This window comes from Dermacentor variabilis, chromosome 5, assembly GCF_050947875.1.
Source record: "Dermacentor variabilis isolate Ectoservices chromosome 5, ASM5094787v1, whole genome shotgun sequence".
Classification (NCBI taxonomy): domain Eukaryota; kingdom Metazoa; phylum Arthropoda; class Arachnida; order Ixodida; family Ixodidae; genus Dermacentor; species Dermacentor variabilis.
The window spans coordinates 105,437,182-105,460,185 of record NC_134572.1 but is presented as its reverse complement, the minus strand read 5'-3'; the positions used below and the strand labels follow the sequence as shown (position 1 = coordinate 105,460,185).

The 23,004-nt window shown below is 44.5% G+C and overlaps 1 protein-coding gene across 1 annotated transcript in view; it reads right to left on the bottom strand.

The window, feature by feature from the left end:
* LOC142583014 (cell surface glycoprotein MUC18-like) overlaps nucleotides 1–23,004 on the bottom strand; it is a 310,093-nt gene that overhangs the window by 25,892 nt on the left and 261,197 nt on the right. Inside the window, exons 4-5 of the mRNA XM_075693242.1 lie at nucleotides 10,155–10,271; nucleotides 1,761–1,964 (exon numbers count right to left, since the gene is read on the bottom strand). Of these exons, the coding sequence (XP_075549357.1) occupies nucleotides 1,761–1,964; nucleotides 10,155–10,271 (321 nt within the window). The remainder of the gene's footprint in view (nucleotides 1–1,760; nucleotides 1,965–10,154; nucleotides 10,272–23,004) is intronic.

Below are 23,004 nucleotides of genomic sequence, written 5' to 3'. Positions count from 1 at the left end.
TGTTCGAAATCAACATATAGCTACTCACTCTACTGTTCATAAGCACGAAATTAAAACCCTATCTTAACGAGAACTGTTTGGACGCAGCGAATAAAACCATTTAACACTGTAGCAGTGTTATGATTATTATGAAGAAGAGTCGCGTTAGGACTTATGTGCCCTATATTATATAGATCTCATTTTGGTTTAACGTTAACATGTGCTACAGCAGCGGCCGGCATTGTGTGTGAACGCTTATGCACTGACTGAAACGAACGAAATTCGATCGCACACAACAATAAGGGCTCTAAACATACGCGCCAAATACAGTGTCTGAACCGCTCTTTGTGTTTGACTTCTGAGTGAAAGCAGGTCACTTTGCACAAGTAAGCACGCTAAACGATGCGTTGCGGTTTCGGAGCCTGCAAATTTTCTTTTCCTCCGAAGATAGATTTTTTTTTTCAAATAGGTTTTTCGGGAGCGTTTAAAAACACGATGAAACAGAATGCGCTCGAGCTGCCCCAGAATTCAGTTGGAGGCCTGTTCTGGTGTTCACATGCATAGAGCATTAAGGATTTCGTACGACGCAGTGGTTCCTCCTTCCTGCGTACCATATGTTTATTCCGTTTCCATTACGAAAAAAAAAAACAGATCCCGAACTCTTATTCGAATGTAACTATATGCATTTGTAGACTATGTCGTTGAAGATAAACCGCTGAGCGAGGAGAGCGGAAGTTCTGGGAGAGCTAACGACGCAAATCAGATGAACCAACAAAATTAACAAGCATAGTAGCTTGATTATCTTCTTTATGATAACGAAAGTTCTCGCTGTGTCTTCTATCTTTCCCTCACACCGATTATTATAGGCGAGAGTTTCTGTAGTATGCGAGCGTAAGCACAGTTTGAAAAAGACAGTCTTTAGAATAAACATTTTGATTGCGCACGTTTTTCATAGAAGTTTGCTCTGGTCGAGTTTAACAGAAGGGCGGTCTACGGGAAAACCAGAAAGCTTTTAGAAGCGAGCAGTTTGATAGGGGGAGTAATACCGGTTGCTGTAGTTATCGGTTAGTGGGACTCTTCTTCAGCAATGTAAGGCCACATGTATATCAAGGAAGGAAAATAGACATTATCAGGCATGACCGACGACTATACATGCTGGGTTAATATCGCTTACTAACCACCGTAACGTCTAAAATAGAAAAGTTATCAAGATGAAAAGAAAACTGCCTCGCGGCAGCACTGCGTCATGTATACGAGTGAATTGATTAACACTTTTCATTGAGCGTTTGTTTGCTGCAAATCATTGGTCCGCTGTGCTATCGAATGAATATTTTAACGAAGAGGCCTATAGTATGATGACGCCATTGCTTCAAAGGCATATGCTGCGTGCAATACATTATATGCATTATTGGTTATATACAATGTCTATAACCACTAATTAACCATTAATTAATTAACCATTAAGCCTGGGTTGCACTGACGGTAACCGAATCCAGGGCTATGTTCAAGGTACAGTAACTCGAGTTCAATCGCACAGCTTTTGAAGTAAGCACACATCGGCCTTCAGTCAGTGTGTTAACTCAAACGGTGCACTTCTCAAAAACGGAGGTAAGGCTGCCCCCGTAATGCTGCCATTATAGGTGAGAACTTCAATTGAGGCACATTTACAGGTAAAGAAGGCGCCTCATTTGAATACCATCGTTGCTCGACGCGAAATGCGTCGTTTGGAAGACTCCCAGACAAACAAAATAAATAAAAATGCGTAAGTTTGCATCACTCACAGTTCATGTCAAGTGTCACGGACGTTGTGAGCGGCGATGTCAGGTTGGAATTCGATGCCTGGCACACGAGCACAGCCATGAGGTCCTGGCGACGCAGAACGAACGGACCGAGCGCACTGCGGCGGACGCCCGGCCGGTGCTCGGTGAGAACGCTCTCCAGCGGCACGCTCTCTCGCCACCAGGTGACGCTGGGCTCGGGAACGCCTGCCGAAGGATGAACCACGCGTGTGGGAATGGCCTAGCAAAAGGCACTTTTGGTGAATTGAAGACATGTGCGTGGACTAGCACCAACGTTGAATCTTACCTTTGAGCAGACATTAAGGTCTCCCTTCAGGGAAGGGGGGGGGGGGGTGAGGGGGGCTCCCAGGGCGAGGACCGGAATGGCGCACGCGCGTACAGGCATAATATTCTCGAGCAAGCACCCGCACCGACGCCTGCCCCCAACTACTCCCCCGTTGTATATATATATATATATATATATATATATATATATATATATATATATATATATATATATATATATATATTAAAGAGAAGAACGGGGGTTAACAGAGGGATCAGAACTTCATTAGTCATAAGAAGCCAAGCAACCAAGAACAACGAAGGGCCAATTACATGTACTTACTAAATGGACCAAAGCAAATATAAATTATTGGCGAAGGCAGTGGATGAAGAAACAACTTGCGACAGCTGGGGAAAGACCCTACGTCTTCGCATTACGCGTGCGATGCTCTGGTGCGAAGACGTAGGATCCTACCTCACCTGTGGCAAGTTATTCCTTCATCCACTGCCATGGCCGTTAATTTATAATTTCTTTAGTTCAATTAGTAAGTACAAGTAACTTACCCTGTGTTGTTCTTGATGTCTTTGTTGGCTTCTTATGATATACTGATGAGCAGGAACCCCACTGGCCCGTTAGGGACAACTTCAAAGAAGAGAGTACGGCGTACGTTGGTATTACGCAGTATATTTGCGATGTTTCGGCTGGTGGACCAGCATTTCTAAAAGTTAATTGGCTCCATCGGGCAAAAAAAAAAATATTCCACTCCCACACACTATAGCTCACTGGCGCTGGTTAACATTCCTAGGGCTAGATCTATAGTAAACACAAATACCCAAGTTAGTGCAGGCATTGATAGCCGTCGCCGAAGAACAATTGGTAGTGCAACGTACGCGTAATGCGGAGGTTGTGGGTGCAGCCCTCACGGGCTGCAGGTTATCTTTTCTTTCACTTTCATTTCCCTTTTCTTCTGCATTTCAATTTTAACCACCGCTAATTTTCCCGATCCTTCCTTGGCTTCATCGTCCGTTGGCTTTATGTCGTCATGATTATATGTGTGCCCGAGAAGAAGGGAGAAACCGAGGGCCTAGAATCTTGTTAATCACGACCATGAAAAGCCAACGAACAATGAAGCCAATGAAAGTATAGCTGAAATCAGCTTCTGTGGCTGATAGGGAAATCTAGAAAGGAAAGAAGGGAAATTAATGTGGATGAAAACATAACGTGCCGCTGTTGAGATCGGAACCTACAACCTCTGCATTACGCCATTGTGGTGCTACCAAGTGTTAGACGGCGACGGCTATCACTTTATATATAAAACGTAAAGCAGAGATTCAAAAGATTGCGCTATAGAGATGGAAAAAAAGACGAAATACACGTAAATGGAAATTGCAGTTTCGCCCGAAAGACGAACCGTTGCTTGCTGCAGGAAATTGCTAAACAGCTACAAGAAGTAAGGTTAGCGTTTTTATCGGCCGCATAAGTTCTAATAAACATGCGTTTACTGAATCACCAAGCATTGCGTCACGCACACAGGTAAACACGCACGCATCTTACTGGATGACTACCAGGCTAAATGTGATTCTACGCGACCGCCAGTTTCGCGACAACTCTCACAGGCCACAGAAGCTGTGTTTGAGACGTCAACTTTTTGTTTACTTCATTGGCGCTGAAAAATTCAACTTCAAGCAGTGTAATGAAATCAATTGTCTCAAGAATTAAAAATATATATGGGTTTTCGTCAAATAATTATGTTATCCTGAGTGTGTTTCGGGCATTTATTTAATGAGCTGATTCAATGAAGCACCTAGAAAAAATTGGTATTCTGGACATGTATTTTTCAAACGTAACTCGTGATGCAAAGGCTTAATCATATGTGAACTCAGAGGAAGTAAGTTTAGCTGCAACACAGAGCACTTGTTGCATCGCTTCATTGACAAGCTCAGGCACTACAATATATTTTGTGGTTTGACGCCAACATGTCTAGAAATGTTGACGAACTGCGTGCGTCTTTGTTATAATACAACACTTATAATGCACAACGAAACGAAAGAAAATTAACTGATCACCTAAAGAAACCGAGGTCAACCTTGACTGATTCACGAACGGGTATATTCATGTTCAAATGAAACAGTATGCTGTGCCAGGAATCTTAGTCGAAGAAAGATAACCGTCATGTGCAATGCTTCGGGGAAACGCATGCAGCAGTACGAAAATGCCTGCTTTCCTGTTTTTTGCTATTCGCACACCAACCTTTTGATCGCGAATAAATTATTGATCCACAAACTTGAAAGTTACAGTTTCCCCGCACAAGGCACTACTGGTAATAAGGTCACCTCCAGCGCTTTGCAAATGGCTACTGCAGTTGTACAATTCACCTGCCTGGGAGAGGCTGAGCCCCTCTTTGAGGAATCGCCCCCCCCCCCCCCCATTGACTTTAAGCATTGCTTTTGAGCAATAGTTTACTGTACAATCACATGCATCGCGCCTAATAGCATACTCTCGAAAGACATTTAATCCATAACGCCAGGTAACGGGGGATATTGAACTCAGTTTAAACAGTAAACACGACTATAGATATAATCACACTTGTTACCAACTGCCGGTTTCCGGAACGGCCAAGCTACTTCCACCGAAATTTCTTCGTGGGGCTCTTCTACAGAAGTTAAGTTGGCGCTTCTTCACCGTCAAATTGCTTAATAATATTTCGGGCCACGACTTATGCGGCGAACATTTGTGAAGGAGCCAGAAGATCATACAATCCAAAAGTATTGCAGAGGAGGACGATTCAAAGCGATCGTCACCGCCGGCAGCGATTCCGAGAAGTATCATCTTAAATAGTGATACTACTGCATGAATTCAAAAAATGTTTAACGTCCCGCATCATTGCACTGTCACTATGCGTTTGTGGGGCTCTTCGTCTACTTGGCATTGCTTCTGCTGCGCAGCTATTTAGTAAAACAACCCACAAAATATTCTGGGTACATCGCTATAGCATCGTCAACTTCTGGCAATTTAACATAATTTTTTTGTCCTACAACACACAAAGTCCTAAATAAACAAGCCCTGAACTTGGAACGACAATCTTCGCGTTAACGATCAAGTGTAATAATAAATCATAGCTAGCGCGTTGTCGTCCCGTAAATATTAGTCAATACATCATAACCGACGGCAAGGTGACTCTGATTATCACGCAGAGTTTATATTTACCCTTTTGTTACATTCGTCCTACGCTGAAGTGAGCTTAACACTGAATTCACAGCCAAAGTTGTCTGGCTATGGTCGTCAACGTGGTTTTCATTTTCTTTGTGGAGCTAAAATAAATATACAATACTTTCACAAATATCGTCTTATGCAAGCGTCTAGCACTAAAAATTCTTCATTCGTATAACCGTGCCGTTTCAGGAGACAACCACGACTGCCATTTCAAGGGCATCCTCGATGATGAATCTTGCGCCTGAAACGCAATGTGCAGGGGGAGGAGGAGGGGAGGGGCGGGGGGAAGATTTCTTGCACACAAGTTGGCGTGATTGCACAAGTTTCGTGATTGCGCAAGTTTCGTGATTGCACAAGTAAATCAGTCCACCATACAGCTTTTCCGAAAGATCATTGAAAAATGTGGGCTTAAATAACCAATGAAAATAATGCGTTTATAGCTGTGACGTCCGAAGTGTCTGTGCCGCGGCCGAGACAGAATCCCGGCCGCGGCGGCCGCCTTTCGACGGGAGTGACAATGCAAGAACGCCTGTGTGCCGGGCATTGTGTGCACATTGGAAAAACCCCAGGTGTTCCAATTTAATCCGCAGTCTTCCATTACGACGTGCCTCATAATCATATTGTTGTTTTGGCACGTAAAACCCCGTAATTATATTTCATTCCTGTGTACTGCGTAGCTCAGTTCCACGTCATAGCGTTGGCGAGTTACTGCGCTAGATTGACCTTACATAAAAGATTGCACTAGAGTCCAATCTCTCACTACCCTGTTTGTTGTCTTATTTTTCTAGAGTTACTACATGGGTTACTAGCTCTTATGGGTTATTTTAGTGAGCACATGTCCCTCTTGTGTTCGCACAAGAACTCTACGTCACAGCAAAACTAAGCTTGTTGGTTTGTGAATGTAAGGTAGCTGCAATCAAATGCGTACGACAGCATTTAGATAGAAGTGTGAACCGTTAGACTCTGAACCCTTGAGGTCCCTGTTTTAGCATTGCTGGCACCACTTTATTAATGCACATGTAACATAGTCACCAGTTGTTGTGCTCTACCTTTCGTCTCTCAGACATGCCGAAATGTTTCAATTACCCGCGCAAGTTACAAACAGCATCGCACAAAATCTTTTCGCTTCTCTACAGTTTCCATATTCTCCTGAATCCCAAATATCGACCGTTCAACGTCCGCAAAAGCATTGACCTCGTTTTCGGAAGACGATAGTTTTCTAAGGAAACTAGGTGCGATTCGTGTCACTAACTCCTGGAACAACCTGCTCGAAACAATGTTTGCACTGATAGAGCCAATGGGTCTTGCGAACGCGGTAAATTCACAACCATTGCAGCAACACGTGAGCAAGTAGTTCTGTGCGCATGACCTGCGTCGCCCTTTCTCTTTGTTCAGCGCGCTCGGTGCTCGCTAATGCGTTTTCAAGAGTAACAAGAGCACAAGAGACTAGAGAAAAGCAGTGCGCGCCGGCACATAACAAAGCGGCTTCGAGGCGTAGCGAACAAAGAACACCATCTCCCTAATAGTCAGCACTCAGAAACACGTGTCATTTCACGCTAAACACTGGAAACACGAAAACCGCTGCACAGCGACCATCATTAAAGACTGCCTTGTTTTAGGGTGCTATAGGATGAAAGCGAATTCGAAGTACTCCGCGACATGAAACTGGTTACAGGAAAGAAGGAAAGGTGGAGGGGATACAGCACGTAGGACAAAGGAAAGCCACGAAGGCTGACGGGAAATTGTGTACGAGCGTAGAACGTTGGCGGGGAACAATGTATAAAAGACTGACAGAGGCTGCGCCTCGGGCAGGTCGATTAATTGTGCCTCTGGGGACAGGCACAACGGGGCTTTATTCAGATGCTGCTGTCCCTCTTGCCGCCTAAAATGAGTTCGGAGCACGAGAGGCGGGGCCGCTCGGTGTGCATGCCGACTAGTTGAGGGCGTAAAAACGAGCAAGCGTTGAAACATATTAGGTGAGAAAAAACCGCAAACTATATCGCAGCATTTCCGAAAGGAGAGCCCGTAGGCAACAGAGCAGCGAAGCCACTGTTGGCAAAAAAAAAAAAGAAACAGTAGTCCTCTGGACGGATGGAAATCCGCCGCTTCTGTTAAACTCTCACCCTTCCCCAGCAACGTTGCATTTCTACGACAAATGGGGGCACGCGCGTGAGACCCTCGAGTTACAGGCGAAGCTTTTCTCCCAACATCTTCATAAGTGTCAAGGTGACAGCGAATGTAGTTCGTTTTTTTTTTCCGCGCGTTTTTGCTCCGGCGGCTTCCAGATCCCCCCGTTTCGGGCTGCCTGCCTTAAAGCGCTAGCGCTAACGAGCCGCGGTGTCGAGGAGAGCCTCTCCAGAGTCGGCAGGCTATCTGCGTAGTCCCACCCTCTTCCCGTCCGCTTTGTGCTCGCCATGAAAGAGAATGCCCCGACGCCACCGCTGGAGTCGAGCGCCTGTGCGAGCCTATTGTTTAAGAGGTGACGAGCGCTGCTCTTTGGGTCCGGCGGCAGCCTCTCCGCTTTCCACTGGGCTGAACAACTGGCGGCAAAGTTCCTGCGTCGGGCCGGCACTGAGAAAAGCTTTTCTATGTGTGTGTTTTTTTAATCTTTGAGCCTACTCTCACGCGTCGACCGCCGCCGGCGTCTCAACTTCTGCGCTGCACGCCACCAGTTTAAACGGCTTATTAAAGGAACTGCGTTCATAGTCAACCAAATCAGTGGGCAAACTTGTGGAGCTCGCTGACTTAATCAGAACAGTGGTGCTCGACCTCCTTCATCTTTTAATTCAGCAACGTGTACCAAAACAGCCAACCGCATTCGCAACAAATACCGCAGTCCTTTAGCATTGTTGCTTGGATGTACGAGTAGGAAGTGAAAGGAAAATAATAACTAAATAAATTCAGGGGTTTTACGTTCCGAAATTGCCATTTGATTATGAGCCATGCCGTAGGGGCGGGGGGCGGATTAATTTTGGCCACCTGTTATTTTTTTCTTGGTTCTGTTTAACCTGCAAGTAAATCTAAGTAAACCTGCCTTTTTGCATTTGGTTCACATTGAAATGTAACCGCGGCGGCCAATATCGAGCTCACGACCTTAATCTTAGCAGCGCAATGTTAGATCCACTAAGCCACCCCGCCGGGTGAAATTTAATTGTGCGTTGTACTGATATCACTCGGCTCTCGATACTCGGAAATTACGCGTACATGCCCGTGTGAAAAGATGCTACTTTACATACACATGTTTATATTATTTGTCAAGATATCACATATAATTTCTCATCCTGTGGCAAAGGTGCCAAAAAAAATGAGCTACTGGATAAACGGCCCACTTCTTCCTCGCTCTCCTCATTTTCATGGTTTTTTTGCCTTTTAGATTGATTTTGGAAGAGGGGAAAGTTACCTGCATGAGAAATATTATTATTCGAGTAGCTAATTAAAAAGTCACCGATTAACTTTATTATTATTTACATTATCCCAGACGTTGCAATTCTAAAATGAAAGCACAGGAGTCCAAAATAATGCTTGCTTAGCAGAAATCATAAGTTTAGCGTCACTTACTGGACATACGACCTTAAAGCGTGTTTCGAGGTACATAGTTTTTCAAAAACATGCGTCATCCTCTTCGGGTGATCTTAACTGTAACGTCGATACGCTATTTAGCAGATTTCGGGACGAATATTCGGGAAGTGGCGCTGACCTCAGGATCTCTGCTAAGCGACCACAACTTCACTATTTCTCAGTTTCAATTTCGCTATTGGAATATGCGCACTTAAGCGAATAATTTGAAAATAACGTTGTGAATCTTTTTAAAAGCTTCTTCGAAACTGCAGTTAGTCGTGCAACTAGGTTCCACCTCTTTAGGTATAGTTCGCTTGAACAAGCGGAATCACATTATATTTTTCGTGCAGTTTCTTTTTCGTAGGAAACAGAAGTACTCAAACACACGGTATACAACTTAGCCTTGTGGAAAACTGATCGTTACTTGAATTTTAAACGTAATGAGTTGTTTTTTATACCACGAGGGACGTAGTTAGAACGTGATGTTGCACCACTGACCAGTGAGGCTCGTTTAGCGCTCGGGAAAGTTGAGCGCTTCAGAATAGCTTTAACCAACGCACGTCTTTAAGGCCATCCGCTCCCATCCGAACGCGGCCGTAACGACTGGAAATCGGATCCCGTCGTGGTTCTAGAAACGAAGAACAATCTCGTGCTCAGCGGCAGTGAAAGATATATCATCTGAGCCACCGTGCGAAATACAGTGCAATTTCGACCACTTCACTTTCGTGCATGTTGATTAACGTGGCATTTGGATGTTGCGCTTCCATCAGTGCACTCAACCAACCTTCAAAGAAATCATCCCATAAGACGTGCAGCAGATAGGCTGAACAGGAATGTAAGCCCAGTAATGGAATTAGTTGACGATACCTTCCCCATTCGAGAATGTGTAGCGAAGCGAGTTAGTATCCGCCCGCCGCCCAACGCATAATTTTAACACGCGTTATAAATGCCAAAATTTAATTGCTCCTCCTACATACACCATTTTTTAATAAAATAGCGTCGTCGGGTTACAGCAAGTTGGAAATCCCTACCGCTCAGTATATCGACGTCTTGTCTCAGGTGTATCAAGGACGGTTAATATTTTTGCTGAGATAAATGAACGTAGTTATATTACGCACATTGTGTATGTATAACTATTGCTATGTAGCACTGTCATGTTTTTTTCTATGTATCTATAAGTTAGAGCCTTATCTATCGGCACGACTTGTGTCATGAAGGGTAGCCTTCTTCACTGACACACAGTTGTCGTCATCCAGTTCACATTTTATGCAATACACAGACACCACTGTGTTTTCACAGCGTTATTAGATGAATGCAACAGTTGCACACATGCGACTCACCACCTTCGACGTCGCACACGAGCGCCAAGCTGTCCCCTTCATTGTAGGGACCGATGAGACTGCGAAGAGGCTCTCGGTCGCCGACAGCCTCCCTTATCACAGGGGTACCCGGAGGTTCTGCACAGCCAAAAGAAATCAGTCTTAGGACGAGCAAAGGTAAGCCGAGCACAGCGTTTTCTAAGGAGTGCGGTTGGCGTTAACAAAAAGGTTCATCATCATCATCAGCCTGGTTACGCCCACTGCAGGGCAAAGGCCTCTCCCATACTTCTCCAACAACCCCGGTCATGTACTAATTGTGGCCATGCCATGCCTGCAAACTTCTTAATCTCATCCGCCCACCTAACTTTCTGCCGCCCCCTGCTACGCTTCCCTTCCCTTGGGATCCAGTCCGTAACCCTTAATGACCATCGGTTATCTTCCCTCCTCATTACATGTCCTGCCCATGCCCATTTCTTTGTTTTGATTTTTCTTGACAAAAGGTTGGTCTACATTGATTGTTGAACGTTTCGGTTGCTCAATACACTTATATTTTCATGTTGTCTATATACCACCTGAGAACAAGTTGTTTGAGATGTACACTTCTTCTGACGTGTATGGATGGTGAAGGCTGTCGACTACTGCAGATTAGCGGAACACGAAAAGGGCAACGTGGTGTGCTTTTATTACCGGTAGTAGTGAAGAAAATCCTTTTAAGGCCAGTTTTAGTCCATGAAATACCCAGCCTGATAACGCTCTGCTGCGTTTTTTTTTTTTTCTGCAGAGAAAGCTGCGCTGGCGTCACAAACCCATTCCACTGATTCCACGCAACCGAAGCCATATTGTCCAGCAACTTGAGCGCTCATTTTCTTTTTTGTTTTTTATTATTTCTTTATTTATGAAGTGATGGAACCAGTGTATCGGCACGTTCATTTTGTTTCAACAGAGTATTATTATAGAGATGTCTACTCCAGAGACAAAAGGCAGAGTTCTGCACACGATAACGCATCACGTAATATCGGAGAACTGAATGTGGAGTGATTTCTGCATAAGCAGACCGTAAGCACAGTTTTACTGCGAGCTCGTGGCATGGCTGACACCTTTCGTCACTGTCCGCTGAAAAGTGCCGTTCACTTATTGGACACACCAGTCATTCTAATAAAACTCACACGCAGAAACCGCGTCTCAGAAACAACTAATCAACTGTAATTCCTCTAAGTGCACCGACCACGCACGAATGGGGCACAAACGCTTTGGTGAATTCTCGCTTCAAAGAAATTTGCCTCCGTCGTCAGTACCAATGACGTTTACTGCAAAGTGTGGCAAACAGTCGCCGTTTCCAAAGATTGCTTACATGTGCATGGCAAAGGCTCGTGCGCTCGTGGTGTTACCGCATGCGAGTGTACTGCCACGCTTGTGCAGCATGTGTAGCAGCTGCTCATTGCAGCCCCTCAAGGTTTCTAGGCAAGCATTACGCAGCCATTTTGCACCCTCCAAATTGATACTCAGTATGTTTAATTTCTGTCAATACTAAAGACGCCGCGCAACACAAATCTGCTGGAGACTCCGCAGCTTTCGGCAGACCGGGAACCTTCCGAAGTATCAAGCGTTTTACGAACGACGTTGAGGAAGTTGTGCAAACTCTGGAGCGAAGATCGTTCTGGGGGGAGGGGGGGGGGGGGGGCTCTCGCGTGTACTAAGGAGGGGTAAAGGGAGTCGCGGAGGCCAGAGGTATAGTACCAAGTTCCCACCAACTGCTTTTGGACTGCAATGCTAGCACGTGCTATTTGTCGAAGCTATCGCTGTAATATCATGCTAGGTAAGGAAATTCCCGCACGCACTGCTATAACGTCTCAAAATTCAATGTAATCGAACATATAGAAACTTAATGAACTATTGTACGCAGCTTCAGGGCACCGTCACAGCCTTCAGTGGCGATGAGGTCTCCTAGTTATGAGAAATTTGCGGTTAATTCTTGCATACATTCGTTTAGACTTTTCAAAAGTATAACAGTGAAATTGTATTTACTGAAAAATAAGCAATGACGAGAAAGACAATCCAAGGAATGTAGGTCAGTATACGATAAATTTCCAAAAAATATGAACAATCTGCGTTTATTCTTTCTTTCTTTCTTTCTTTCTTTCTTTCTTTCTTTCTTTCTATCTTTCTTCCTTTCTTTCTTTCTTTCTTTCTTTCTTATTTGAAGCAATTTCTTACAAACTGGCTCAGGAGGCACAGCAAAAGGGCCGGAAAGAGCCTGACTGGTCTATGCCACCCTGACAGCGTAAGCAGCAAATCTTATTTACAGATGATTACACATCATATGCCGACACAGATACAATGCACCAACGCAAATACATTGGAATACAGTGAAATATGAAGTTCCCTTTGCGGAATGAAGATCACTGAAAGTCAAACCTAATCATCAAACACAATGCATACACGTAATAAAGTAAATCAACATAATAAACAACAAAAAATACAGTTTAATACACAAGAGTGGCAGCATGCGTACTTGGAATAGATTCACTACAGTTTGCCGGTTAGTGCTCAACGCATGCGATTTGTTTTGAACGCTAGCGTGTGGTCAACCGGGAGAATTACAGCCGTATTTCCGCTGTGCCAAGGTTAACTTGGCCCCTCTCCCTCACTGTCAGTTCCAAAATGAATCTTTGAAAGTCCCTTCTTTCTCACTTACAAGACGTCTGGTGCTTTATGGGCCTGCCGTGGCGAGAGCTGTACTTTAAGCAACGGAGGTAAATTACGAAAGTAAGAATACGCCACAATAGTAACAGCATTCCGCCTCTGTGAATTTTTGCTGTTATGCCAAAGAAGACATGCCGTGCCGAAATGCGTAACTTTCTTTCTATTTGAACCTTATAATCGAACTCTTGCTATTATAAAATAATTTCCCTCTTTAAGGCATTGCAACTTGTACGCCTATGAGCTTGAAAGTGAGCAAACTCGTATAATCATTATGTGGACTCAAGATGTTTTATAACTGTGAATTAAAGGGATTGTGTCTTTGCGGACGATCACGGCGATGTTACAATACTAGTATAGCTGCGGCGCATCGACTGCAAATGTTCATAACTAAAACATCATTGCGCACAAATGTAATTTGCTGACATTTCCTTGAATTAGTAAGGATTTTCGAGAAAGTGGAGGTGGAACTTCATACCTGATTTTGCCTATTTCTGCATACATAGGATAATAAGTGTAACTTATTATGGTAGGTAGTCAGAGGCAAATAACGTTGCAATTATTTATCGAGGACTACTCATAAATTAAATGTTTCACTAGCTACGAAATTAAAACCGACGCGTACACATCATGCGTATCGCGAGGATCGTGCGACAGCACATTCACGCGCTTTCTCGTCACCTCGCGCGTGCTTTTGGTGGGTATCTGGCGCTAACCCAAGACGACTGTAAGTGTGTATGAACACTTTTAATTTGGGCACCACGAAATATTGCCTGGGCGTTCGGGTGGCGAAAACCTTGCAGTTAGATGCGAGAAAACGTACAAGAAGGCTAAATGCGATGCTGATTCAGACTGAATGCTCTTTCACTTGTTGTCCGCGCCTGCGTACTTAATTAGCGCGGCATACCCGACCAGCCCAACAGATGCCACTTCCCGGTTTTAAAATGGGCTAATGCTGAGCATGTAGTTACCAGCCGCACAGCCTGCATCTGAAGGGGGCTCCAGATGCGAACTGCGCGGCGGATCGGACCAATACTTCAGCGCAAGAGCCGCTAACGATGTTGGCTGCCCAACAGAGCGCTTCGCCACCCTCCCGTTTTCCTCGGCCGCCACGCATGGTCTGGGGCAGCCAATCCGTTAATTGCGGACGTCGATGGAAGTCCCAATTATCTCAGCAGTAGATGGCTCGAAGAGAATTACCCACTACTCCGCATTCCATGCCAAGACGACAAAAAGCGCCCCAAGCCCTCAACAGCTTACATTCAGAGCCACTGCCACCTTTCCCTCCATAATTTCCGCTGCGCTCTATCCGTGTACAACCCCAAAGTCTTGATTCAAGCATGCGCAGTTTTGTAAACATTTTTCTGCGTACTTATTTTTCTATTTGTCTTTCTATTTGTCTCGCGTTGAGAGCCCAGATGCAGCTCTTTGGTTTGTGCCCCCGAAATGGCGCGAGATATGGGCACATTTGTTAGTTGCCGTTTAAAGAGTGCTTGACTGTGCGTGAGTACGAAACGTGGCCAGCAGGAGATTGCTAATTTCGTAGTACTAAGAAGTCGCATTATATCAGACTTCTTTTTTCTCACATTATTCATACCTCTCACCAGAAGGGCTAGAAGTGGTGATTTGCAATTTAAGGAAAATCGCTCAATGACGATAAACATAAAAATTGAAATATATTTTTGGCACTCTTTCTCTTTAGGCGAGTAATATTCGAAAGAAAAAAAATAGAAAAGAAGAGAAACAGAGAAGAAAAGGCACGGTGCTTTGCGATTTATTGGAAGTTTTCCCGAAATTACCAATTTATTTTACTGCAGGTACTCAACCTGAGTTCTCACTGCGTTCGTGATTTTCATTATGAACAAGAAAGGCCAAAGGCCCCTCTTTGTCTTTCGTCAACTATTGGCCAGAATAAGAATTAAGAACGTGCTGTCATCCAGTAATGCAGATGTACCTTGTTCCTCAACAAATATTGCATGTTTTTTGCTCATGAAGATGGGAATATAGTCGGCCTTCTTGACGAAACCGCTTAGACAGAAGTATTCTAATTTCACCCAAAAGGGAAAGTTCAAGGTGTCAGTCATTTCGCTTTTCTTTCTATTTTGAGGGAAAATTTCTTTGCCTCAACAAGCCTCCCAAAAATTTGAATCAAAGAGAAGTTGTGAACAATGTTGTCCGTATACGCAAACATCGCAGGATAATAGGTTGCATAGGATGAAAATTCATCGTTATTTGTACGGCATTTCACTAACTGCTTTACTAAACCTTTGCATATCATAGGTTCTCGCTGATTTCATTGGATCTGCATTTCTTTAAATAAGATTTATTTGTGTTTTATCTTCATCTCTTGGTTCCATGTTACAGGTATGCTAACACCAAGAATCACACGAAAGGTACTTTCATACCATAATTCCTGAAAGGCCAAAATCTACGGGGTGCTTATAAATGACATGTACCGTTTATTATCCGGTTCCAAAACACGTATTTGAGATTTTCTCAACAAACATCAATCATGCTGTTATAGGTTGGCTGAAGCAAGCTCCTCGTGTGTGGCAAACTTAATAAGAAGTTCGCGGAAGAACGCTACACGCAAGTGATTCTTGTCGCTCTATATTTTTTTTTTGTCGGTATGCTCCCTAACCAGTTTTCTATTGCTGTCTGGTTAGCGAATTGCGTAGGCAACGCTGCAGTCTTTTGCTGAGATAGAGCGAGGTCGATGTGTTCCCAGGAGGAGGGCCGAAGGCAACGTGTATGAGAAGAAACCACAAGGGAAATGACGGAAGGCGAATTCGGCCGCGCATTCCCAGACTCACATCAAGCACGCCTGCTCGCTTAGAGAGTTGTGCGTTGTAAGAGTGCTGATCCCTTAAGAGCGTACACAGACGTGGTGCCTGATAGTTGCAGTAACGAGGCGTTTCCGTGCAACTAGCCAATTGTGGGCAGCGCCAATGGGAGCTTCGCGTAATATTCGGGAGCCAAACTCGCATGATCTGGAAATGACCTTGAGTTAACACAGCAATGGCAACACCCACATTTATGCGCCGAAGGACCTTTGTGTGGCTTTTTTTTATTCTCAGGACCTCTCACTTCATTTCTGCTCCTTTATTCCTTTTTTTTTCGTGGCCACGCTTGTTTGTGCTTGGAGAATTCATCCTTCCTCAATTTATAATTGGCGTGTTACACTAGCCGTGCAGTCGTCTGTTGGGTGTGTTGGTAAATTTGCGCCCGATAGAATTATAGTGATAGCAGACAAGGATAAGCGGAAGGCGTATGCACCATGGAATACTAAAGTGCGTTTGGATTTCCCGAGAATATAACGCTGACACTAGACCACCATGGTGTCTCTCACTGCATTCTGTTGACATCTGCTTACGCTGGAATGCTTCTTAGATAAGTGCGACTCTTGCTCCCTATGTGCGTCTCCTTTCGCGGCTTTGCTAAAGCAGCTCCCGCAATCATACCAAAAAGCATATTGTGGCGTTGTGCATATTGCACTAATAGTAAAGGAGTGGCATCAATTCCAAACATTGGTCTCACTTTGAGACCTTCCTTTTGCCAAAGGAGAACGGTTATACTGCAAAATTTGTGTGCTGCCTTTTGAGCGCGTCTAATGTATAGAATACATTACTTTTATATTTTTTTACCGCCATATAGTTTAGTTTATGGGGGATGACCGTTCTTCTTGGTTAATAGAGGGGAGGAATGTCAAAGGTATTTTTTTCTTTTTTTGCGTTCTTTAAATGGGTTGACATTGCTTGCCGAAACATGAACGCCGAACCCAAAGAAGCAGGCGATTATGTTAGACCCGATAGCGTATCTGCTCACTCTTGGTATTCGGCCCGCAAAATGGGCGATGGCAGGTGGCACACTTCGCAAGGAAAAGCATTAGTCTGATTGCGCAAATAATTTATCCCCAAACTTCTTTATTTCGCAACTATTTCTTTATCTTTAGGCACGCTTCTTCAGCGAACTGTTTCAATCAACTCTATCAGCACGATTTACGAAATTCGACAGGCGGCCAGATCTGTTTGTAAGCTGTTTCAACGCATATACGCGTTGAAAGACCATTTGGGCGAGTCTGGGTATGGGCATGTTACCCTCCTAAGCGTTCAAAGGAATTTTTTAAGTACTATTATACGTTTAGAAAAACCAAGATCAAGTGTTTCTATCAAAGCAAATTTTAGTGGAAGAAAATAAAACCTACAAATCACCAATCAACACCGCTCAAAGTGTTTTCGCGCCTCATTTGACTCACGTATAGAAACATGATGAGTTCACACTTGGCTCGTAAGAAATATTTTCTCCTACAATTTCAATGCGTATATATATTTTATGGCGATAGCATACTATATGGCCGCTCCAGGCGCGTTTCTGCCGTCGCCGTGCGGTTCCGTATGAGTGAAAGCCTGTAAGGTCGAGCCGGCAAACGCGGTTCAATCTCGCGCACGCGAGTGGGGAACGCGGCCCGGATGCGCGCCCTCCCCTAATGCGCGCGAGGCCGGGAGAGAAGGCGAGGGAGGAGAGGAGCTCTTCTCCGGTGTCTACTAGGGTGCCTCGATGTCCTCCTCTCCCGCCGCTACCTACAAAGGGGAGACAACCGCGGTATCTACTATGGCGTTGGATACGCGAATTGCGGAAGCCGTAGTCGACGCATTTGGCGGACGCCGTAGAGGCGCTTTGCCGGCGCTCTGCGATCTGCCACGTGGCCAAAGCGCGCGCCCGCGCGCGCCTCACCTTCTTAGCGATCCGAGATGTTTGCAGAGGGTGCATAGTGCCGGCAGCTTCGTAGGCACTGTTCTTTCGGTGTTTCGTTCTCGTTGAAGCGGCAGACGCACGGAGGTCAATTGGCTCATGGTTGCTGCCACGATTCCTAACTCCAGAATTTTCACAGCAGGATTCCGCGCTCATCGGGCGAGATGTATTCATGTTTACTTGTGCGTGTGCGCTCGTGACACCTTGCCGGTTAAATTAGTTAAAACATTTTGACGGGCTAGTTGGTTCTAATTCATAATTCTGTAAGCGCGACTGAGTAAGGACGAAGAAAGAAGCAGGTGAACAAAGACAGGGCTGTCTCTGTGTCTCTGTTTCAGTCTGCGTCCTCGTTGAGTCACGCCTACATATTCTATCATTGTTAATTTAGTTAGTAAGCGAAGGTTTACACGTTTACATGGCTGATAAAACTACTATTTTTACTTCGTACAGCTATCTACGAATTTGATATCACAATCGGTGCTTCGCCTTGCGGTCGGAACTGCAAATTATTTTTGATACATGCTCGGTCCTTTCTCGAAGCACTAAGGTATAAACGCTTTTAACCGAAAGGAATCTAATTATAACAGCCTTTTAGCGATGGCCACTGCAAAATAATTGAAGTGCGAATATTTCTGTGAAGCGAGCCGGATACACTCTCTTTCAACGCTGAACCTAATACGCGAATGCAGCTAACACAACTATTATTTAATTTCGTAATTCTTTTGCTTGCTTTCCTAAACGCGCTTTGACTGAAATATTTTAACTCGAATTTGCCGACTGTTCGAGCTTAAGAAAATGCCACTTCTAGACTGCAGCAATCGCGGTTCTTTAGTGGCGCTCTCGGGTGATTCTCGGGCGTTGCTCGAAATTGCTTGACTAATACCTCCAAATGCTTTAGCACCACCTCCATAAGGAAATAGTCTTAGAAGGTGCTGCAAGTGTTTGATTGCGAATACTCTGTCATTGCTGATGAATTTTGTCTGAGCTCAGTGACTCTGTTTGCGGCGGATGGATTCTATCATCAACGTACCCGGTGTTTCATGGAAGACTTTCAATTTTCTTTTTTTACAGTGAAGCTGTTAGCCCGTAGTTGGTCGGGATTTTTCGTGTCCGTGAGAAAAAGAAAAGAAACAAAATAAACCGAGAAAAATGCGCATATCACCTTTAGAATCAGGCATACAACACACCAACTCAGCATTTATTTCAATAAAGAAAAGCAGAAAAGAAGCGTCAAAACCGCATTATGGATGACAAGGTGCCTGTGAACAATGTGGTGCACTTTCCTTCTCCCCGCATGTGCTTCCCGGTAAAGATTACGGTTACATATGCTTCCCCGGTGGGAAAGGCGCAGCAGCCGCATACGAATCAGTCAGTGACGTCACTAAACATCATATATAAAAGGGAGACCTGACTAGCAACTCATTCATTGCAAGACCGCTATGGGTAGACCACGCAAAGTTAAGACTCCGGAAGAGCAGCGTGAATATGCTGAGCGTCGAAGTGTGCAAAAACGTAATGCTCAACAACGGTGCCTCGCTAAGACTAGGCAGAACAGTAAAACATTGCATATCCCCATCGAAGGCATTTGAGAGGTTTTCTAACACCTTCGCTGGCCATTCACTTTCGTAGGGTCGGGATTGCGAGTCAATAGTTTTTAAGTTGCCTGTGGTGGATAGAATAATTTTAGTCTATGAGCTGGTCTACTCGAAGAGGCGGGCTTTACTTACACAAAAATTGGAATACAAAATCGTACAATTCACGAAAATTCACTACTTAAGTGTTTAGCTCATTAACTTGTGGCACATATTGTAGTTTACAAATTCTAGCCGAGGAGTTCACAAAGCGGGTTCACTTCGATCGAATTTTCTGGATGACACTAGTTTGGAGTTATTCATTCTCGGACTTTGTGGAAAAGTCATTGGCGTTTGAGTTATTTTTGTGCTTCAATGCTCCAAACGACGTTTTAAGAAGGTAAGTGGAACGACTGTGCATTTTTACCGCAAGTTTGACGGTGCCTATGTCGTAAATAATCTCACTCGCACAATTATATTCAAGTGGATATGCCTTGAAGTCTCACCCGTTAGAATTTCGAAATTGCAATATGTGCTATAAGGTAATTAGTTACAAACTTAATTAGACATCTTAATCAGTAATGTCTGCCTCTTCTAGTAGACCAGGTTACAAACGAGAACTATGCTATGTGCCGCAGGCAAGAGTAAAAAAAAAGGTTTTGAAAGTGATCGCTGGAAAACCCTGTATATGCGCCTAACCTAACCCTCGAATGTAAGGCACTCCGGCCAAGGAGGTGGATGCGGAACAGCCTTTCAACCGCAGGCCTAACGCAGTACGTGAACTTGGTTGGAAACGGGCAAGTGGCCGATAAGATCTCTCATGCTATCTCAAGGGTGAATCTAGAGGCAATTTTTTTGTAATGACCATATAGAACCAAGAGTAGCATATGAATGCATATTTTTCTAAATTGAAATGTACAATTAATAAGGGAAGGAAGCCATGAAAATGGGAAGAAGGTCAACTTGCGAGTAGTAGAAGCCAGACCCACCAGCTCTGGTGTACATATTAGGCAAATTCTGCAAACGATAGCTCCATGCAAAACACGGCCGAATAGTCTTCCTGCTGATTGCCGTACCATGCCTCTTGCTTAGACAAATGAGTAATTCTGCTGGTAGATCTGCAGCAGTCGTCATAATCCTCTAGCGGGTCCTCGTATTTCACAAATACGAATCCGGCAGTGTATCGGCGCCGGATCGCGACTGAAGCTGTCGCACGCAACCGCTCCCAAAAATTTGGTTTCGTTTTCACACGCTGCGTTCCCATGGCTAGTCGTTGTTCCCGAGCGTGTTTTTTGACATCCTGTGCTCGACGTTTGTGTTGAATTTGCAACAATCCGCATGGATGCTACCTTCGAGGCTACACCGAATTTCTGTCACGGCGATCTTATGAACGACTTCGAAGAGCCGACGATACCGTGAACATCAAACTCCTGTTGTCCTTCCTACTCTTTTTAACAGGCCCGAAGTGCCGTGCACGATGTCCTTGAAGTTCTGGCGGAATTCATGCCCCGATGGCTGTACTGGAGAGATCGCTTCATCGCGTAGCGAGTTGATCCGAAACGACCAGTGGAACACGTGAATCCGCTCCAAATCTACTGAACATGGAATACTCGGATTTGAATACTGATCTTTCGCTTTAGATCAAGAAAGCTTGCTCCGGATCTGCCGGTGGAATTTATCATAAAATGTGCGATGTCATCGTTGTGTTTGCGGCCGGGGTACGTATTTAAATACACCGTTCGAGGCATAAAAAAGTGCTTTACAAAATGTTGTCTCGTGGTGGTGACGTTGAAGAACACAGTAGCAATACTGTGAAAGACAAAAGGAACTTTTATTGGGCGAACCTGTGCCCACAAAAACAGGCTACACTTATAGCACAACGAGAGCGGCGAACACGGTCGGCGATCGTCGAAAATCTGATCAGGGGGTCAAGCGCATCGGCTTTTATACAGCAGTCGTCGAATGTTCCGGACTAATCATTGGGACCCGCGCGCCTTCCACAAAGTTCTACACCATTCGTGTCAGGCGATGAAATAAGATAGCACAAGCGGATAACAAGCATCGATAACATTTCAGAAATTTCGGATACATGCAGGCGCGTCCCGCACTGTGCGATAACATTTGTAATGCGGCGAAACGTGGTCGCCCGATAAAGATAAGTACACGTGTCAATATGTTTCATGCGCGTAGTGAAAGTGCAACTCGCCACTGTGTACGTTGCTTTTGCCCCCCCCCCCCCCCCGGCCTTTCTTTTTAAATCAAAGGGTAGCAGCGCAGAACAATAAAATTGGAAATGCAGATGCAAAAATAATTTTTCTGACACTGCTACAGTGACACAAATAGACAACAGAATGTTCTGAGCCGTTGGGCAACTAATGTAACTGACTAAACACCTTAAAGCGCTCCTTAATGTGCGAAATATATTTGTTCTTTACTGACACCTGCACGAGCGCTTCTCAAACACACAGCGTCTTTGCTGTTCTCCCTGAAGAGTCAAGGCTCACGTGCCATGGAAAAACCAACCATTAATGATATTTCTGCCTATTTTCTACGCTGAGAGGCATCTAATTTTTTTTTAAAGTAAAAAGTTCACTTCGGTCGTCGTATGATTCCTGTTTTCGCCATTTCCTTCCCTACCGAATACTCACTTTTAACACACTTTTTAATAATTTTGTTCTTGATCACGGTGCTCTAGAAGACGGTAAAATAGGCGTACTAGATCAGGGCAAGGTGAATGCTACCTAGAACTTGCAAGAGGTCTGGAGACTGTGGTTTCCACCTTAGTAAACTGACTTCTGTCATTCCTGTTGGCCACGCTGTAGGCACAGGCCTCGTCACTATCATGAGAGAATCGTCTGACTTGGCACGCAAAGTACAAATATAACTGGTCTACAGAGATATGTGATTACATTTGCTATTATAATGATCGACCACAACGAACCATTAAGATGTAATCGAATTTCTAGGAAATGGTACGTAGCTGGTAATGATGCATTTCCCCTAGCGCGCATATTGCAGTTGAAAAAGCATTAACACACCCATTCCAGATAAGAAACCGCCTTATGCATTACGGTTCACATAAGAAACTCATTGCGAGATTCAGCGGAAATACAAACAAAAGATTGAAGGTAAGGAACATGTTTGGACTCCTCCTCGCAGCAATACTACCGGGAAAGGGGGGGGGGGGGTCTATTGTATTAATACGCCTCACCAAATGCATTTCTCGTGGAAAGACTAGAACATTAGGCATCGCACGGGAACTCGGGAACGAAGAACACGACCGAAATGAAACATCGCACCAAGCCAACAAGCCATGCAGATGGGCCGGAAAACGAAAGTGGAACGAGGGAATAAGCGTTCGGCATTGATAGTGAACATCGTGCTCAGCATAATGAAAAAGAAGTGTACGCCTGAAAAGGTAACTAAGCACTTAGTAGAGCGAGAGTTATAAATAAAAAACTCTGAAGAGTACAAATACAAAATTTACAGCAAGGTGGCCCAAGAGAAGTGAACCTTGATTACCCTAAACGTCGATTTGCGTGCTCTGAACTCGTCTTTAGGGCAAACGAGAATTTTCGCGGCGAAGTAATGTACCGTGAGCGAGGCCAAAAAGTTATTACGTTTCACACAGCAGTATTCACTCCTTTAATCACTTTCGCATTTCACTGAATTTCGCCAGCCGCAGCCGTGCATTAGAGGCCCTTTTCGACGATGACCTTTAGCGAAAACGTAACAACGCGTAAGTATTACATAGAAACACCTCTGCTTGGTCATATTTTGCCATCATTCAGAAACTCCAATGTGTGTTTATGGACATAATTTACGTCTGAAATTGTTTGTTCTCAGTA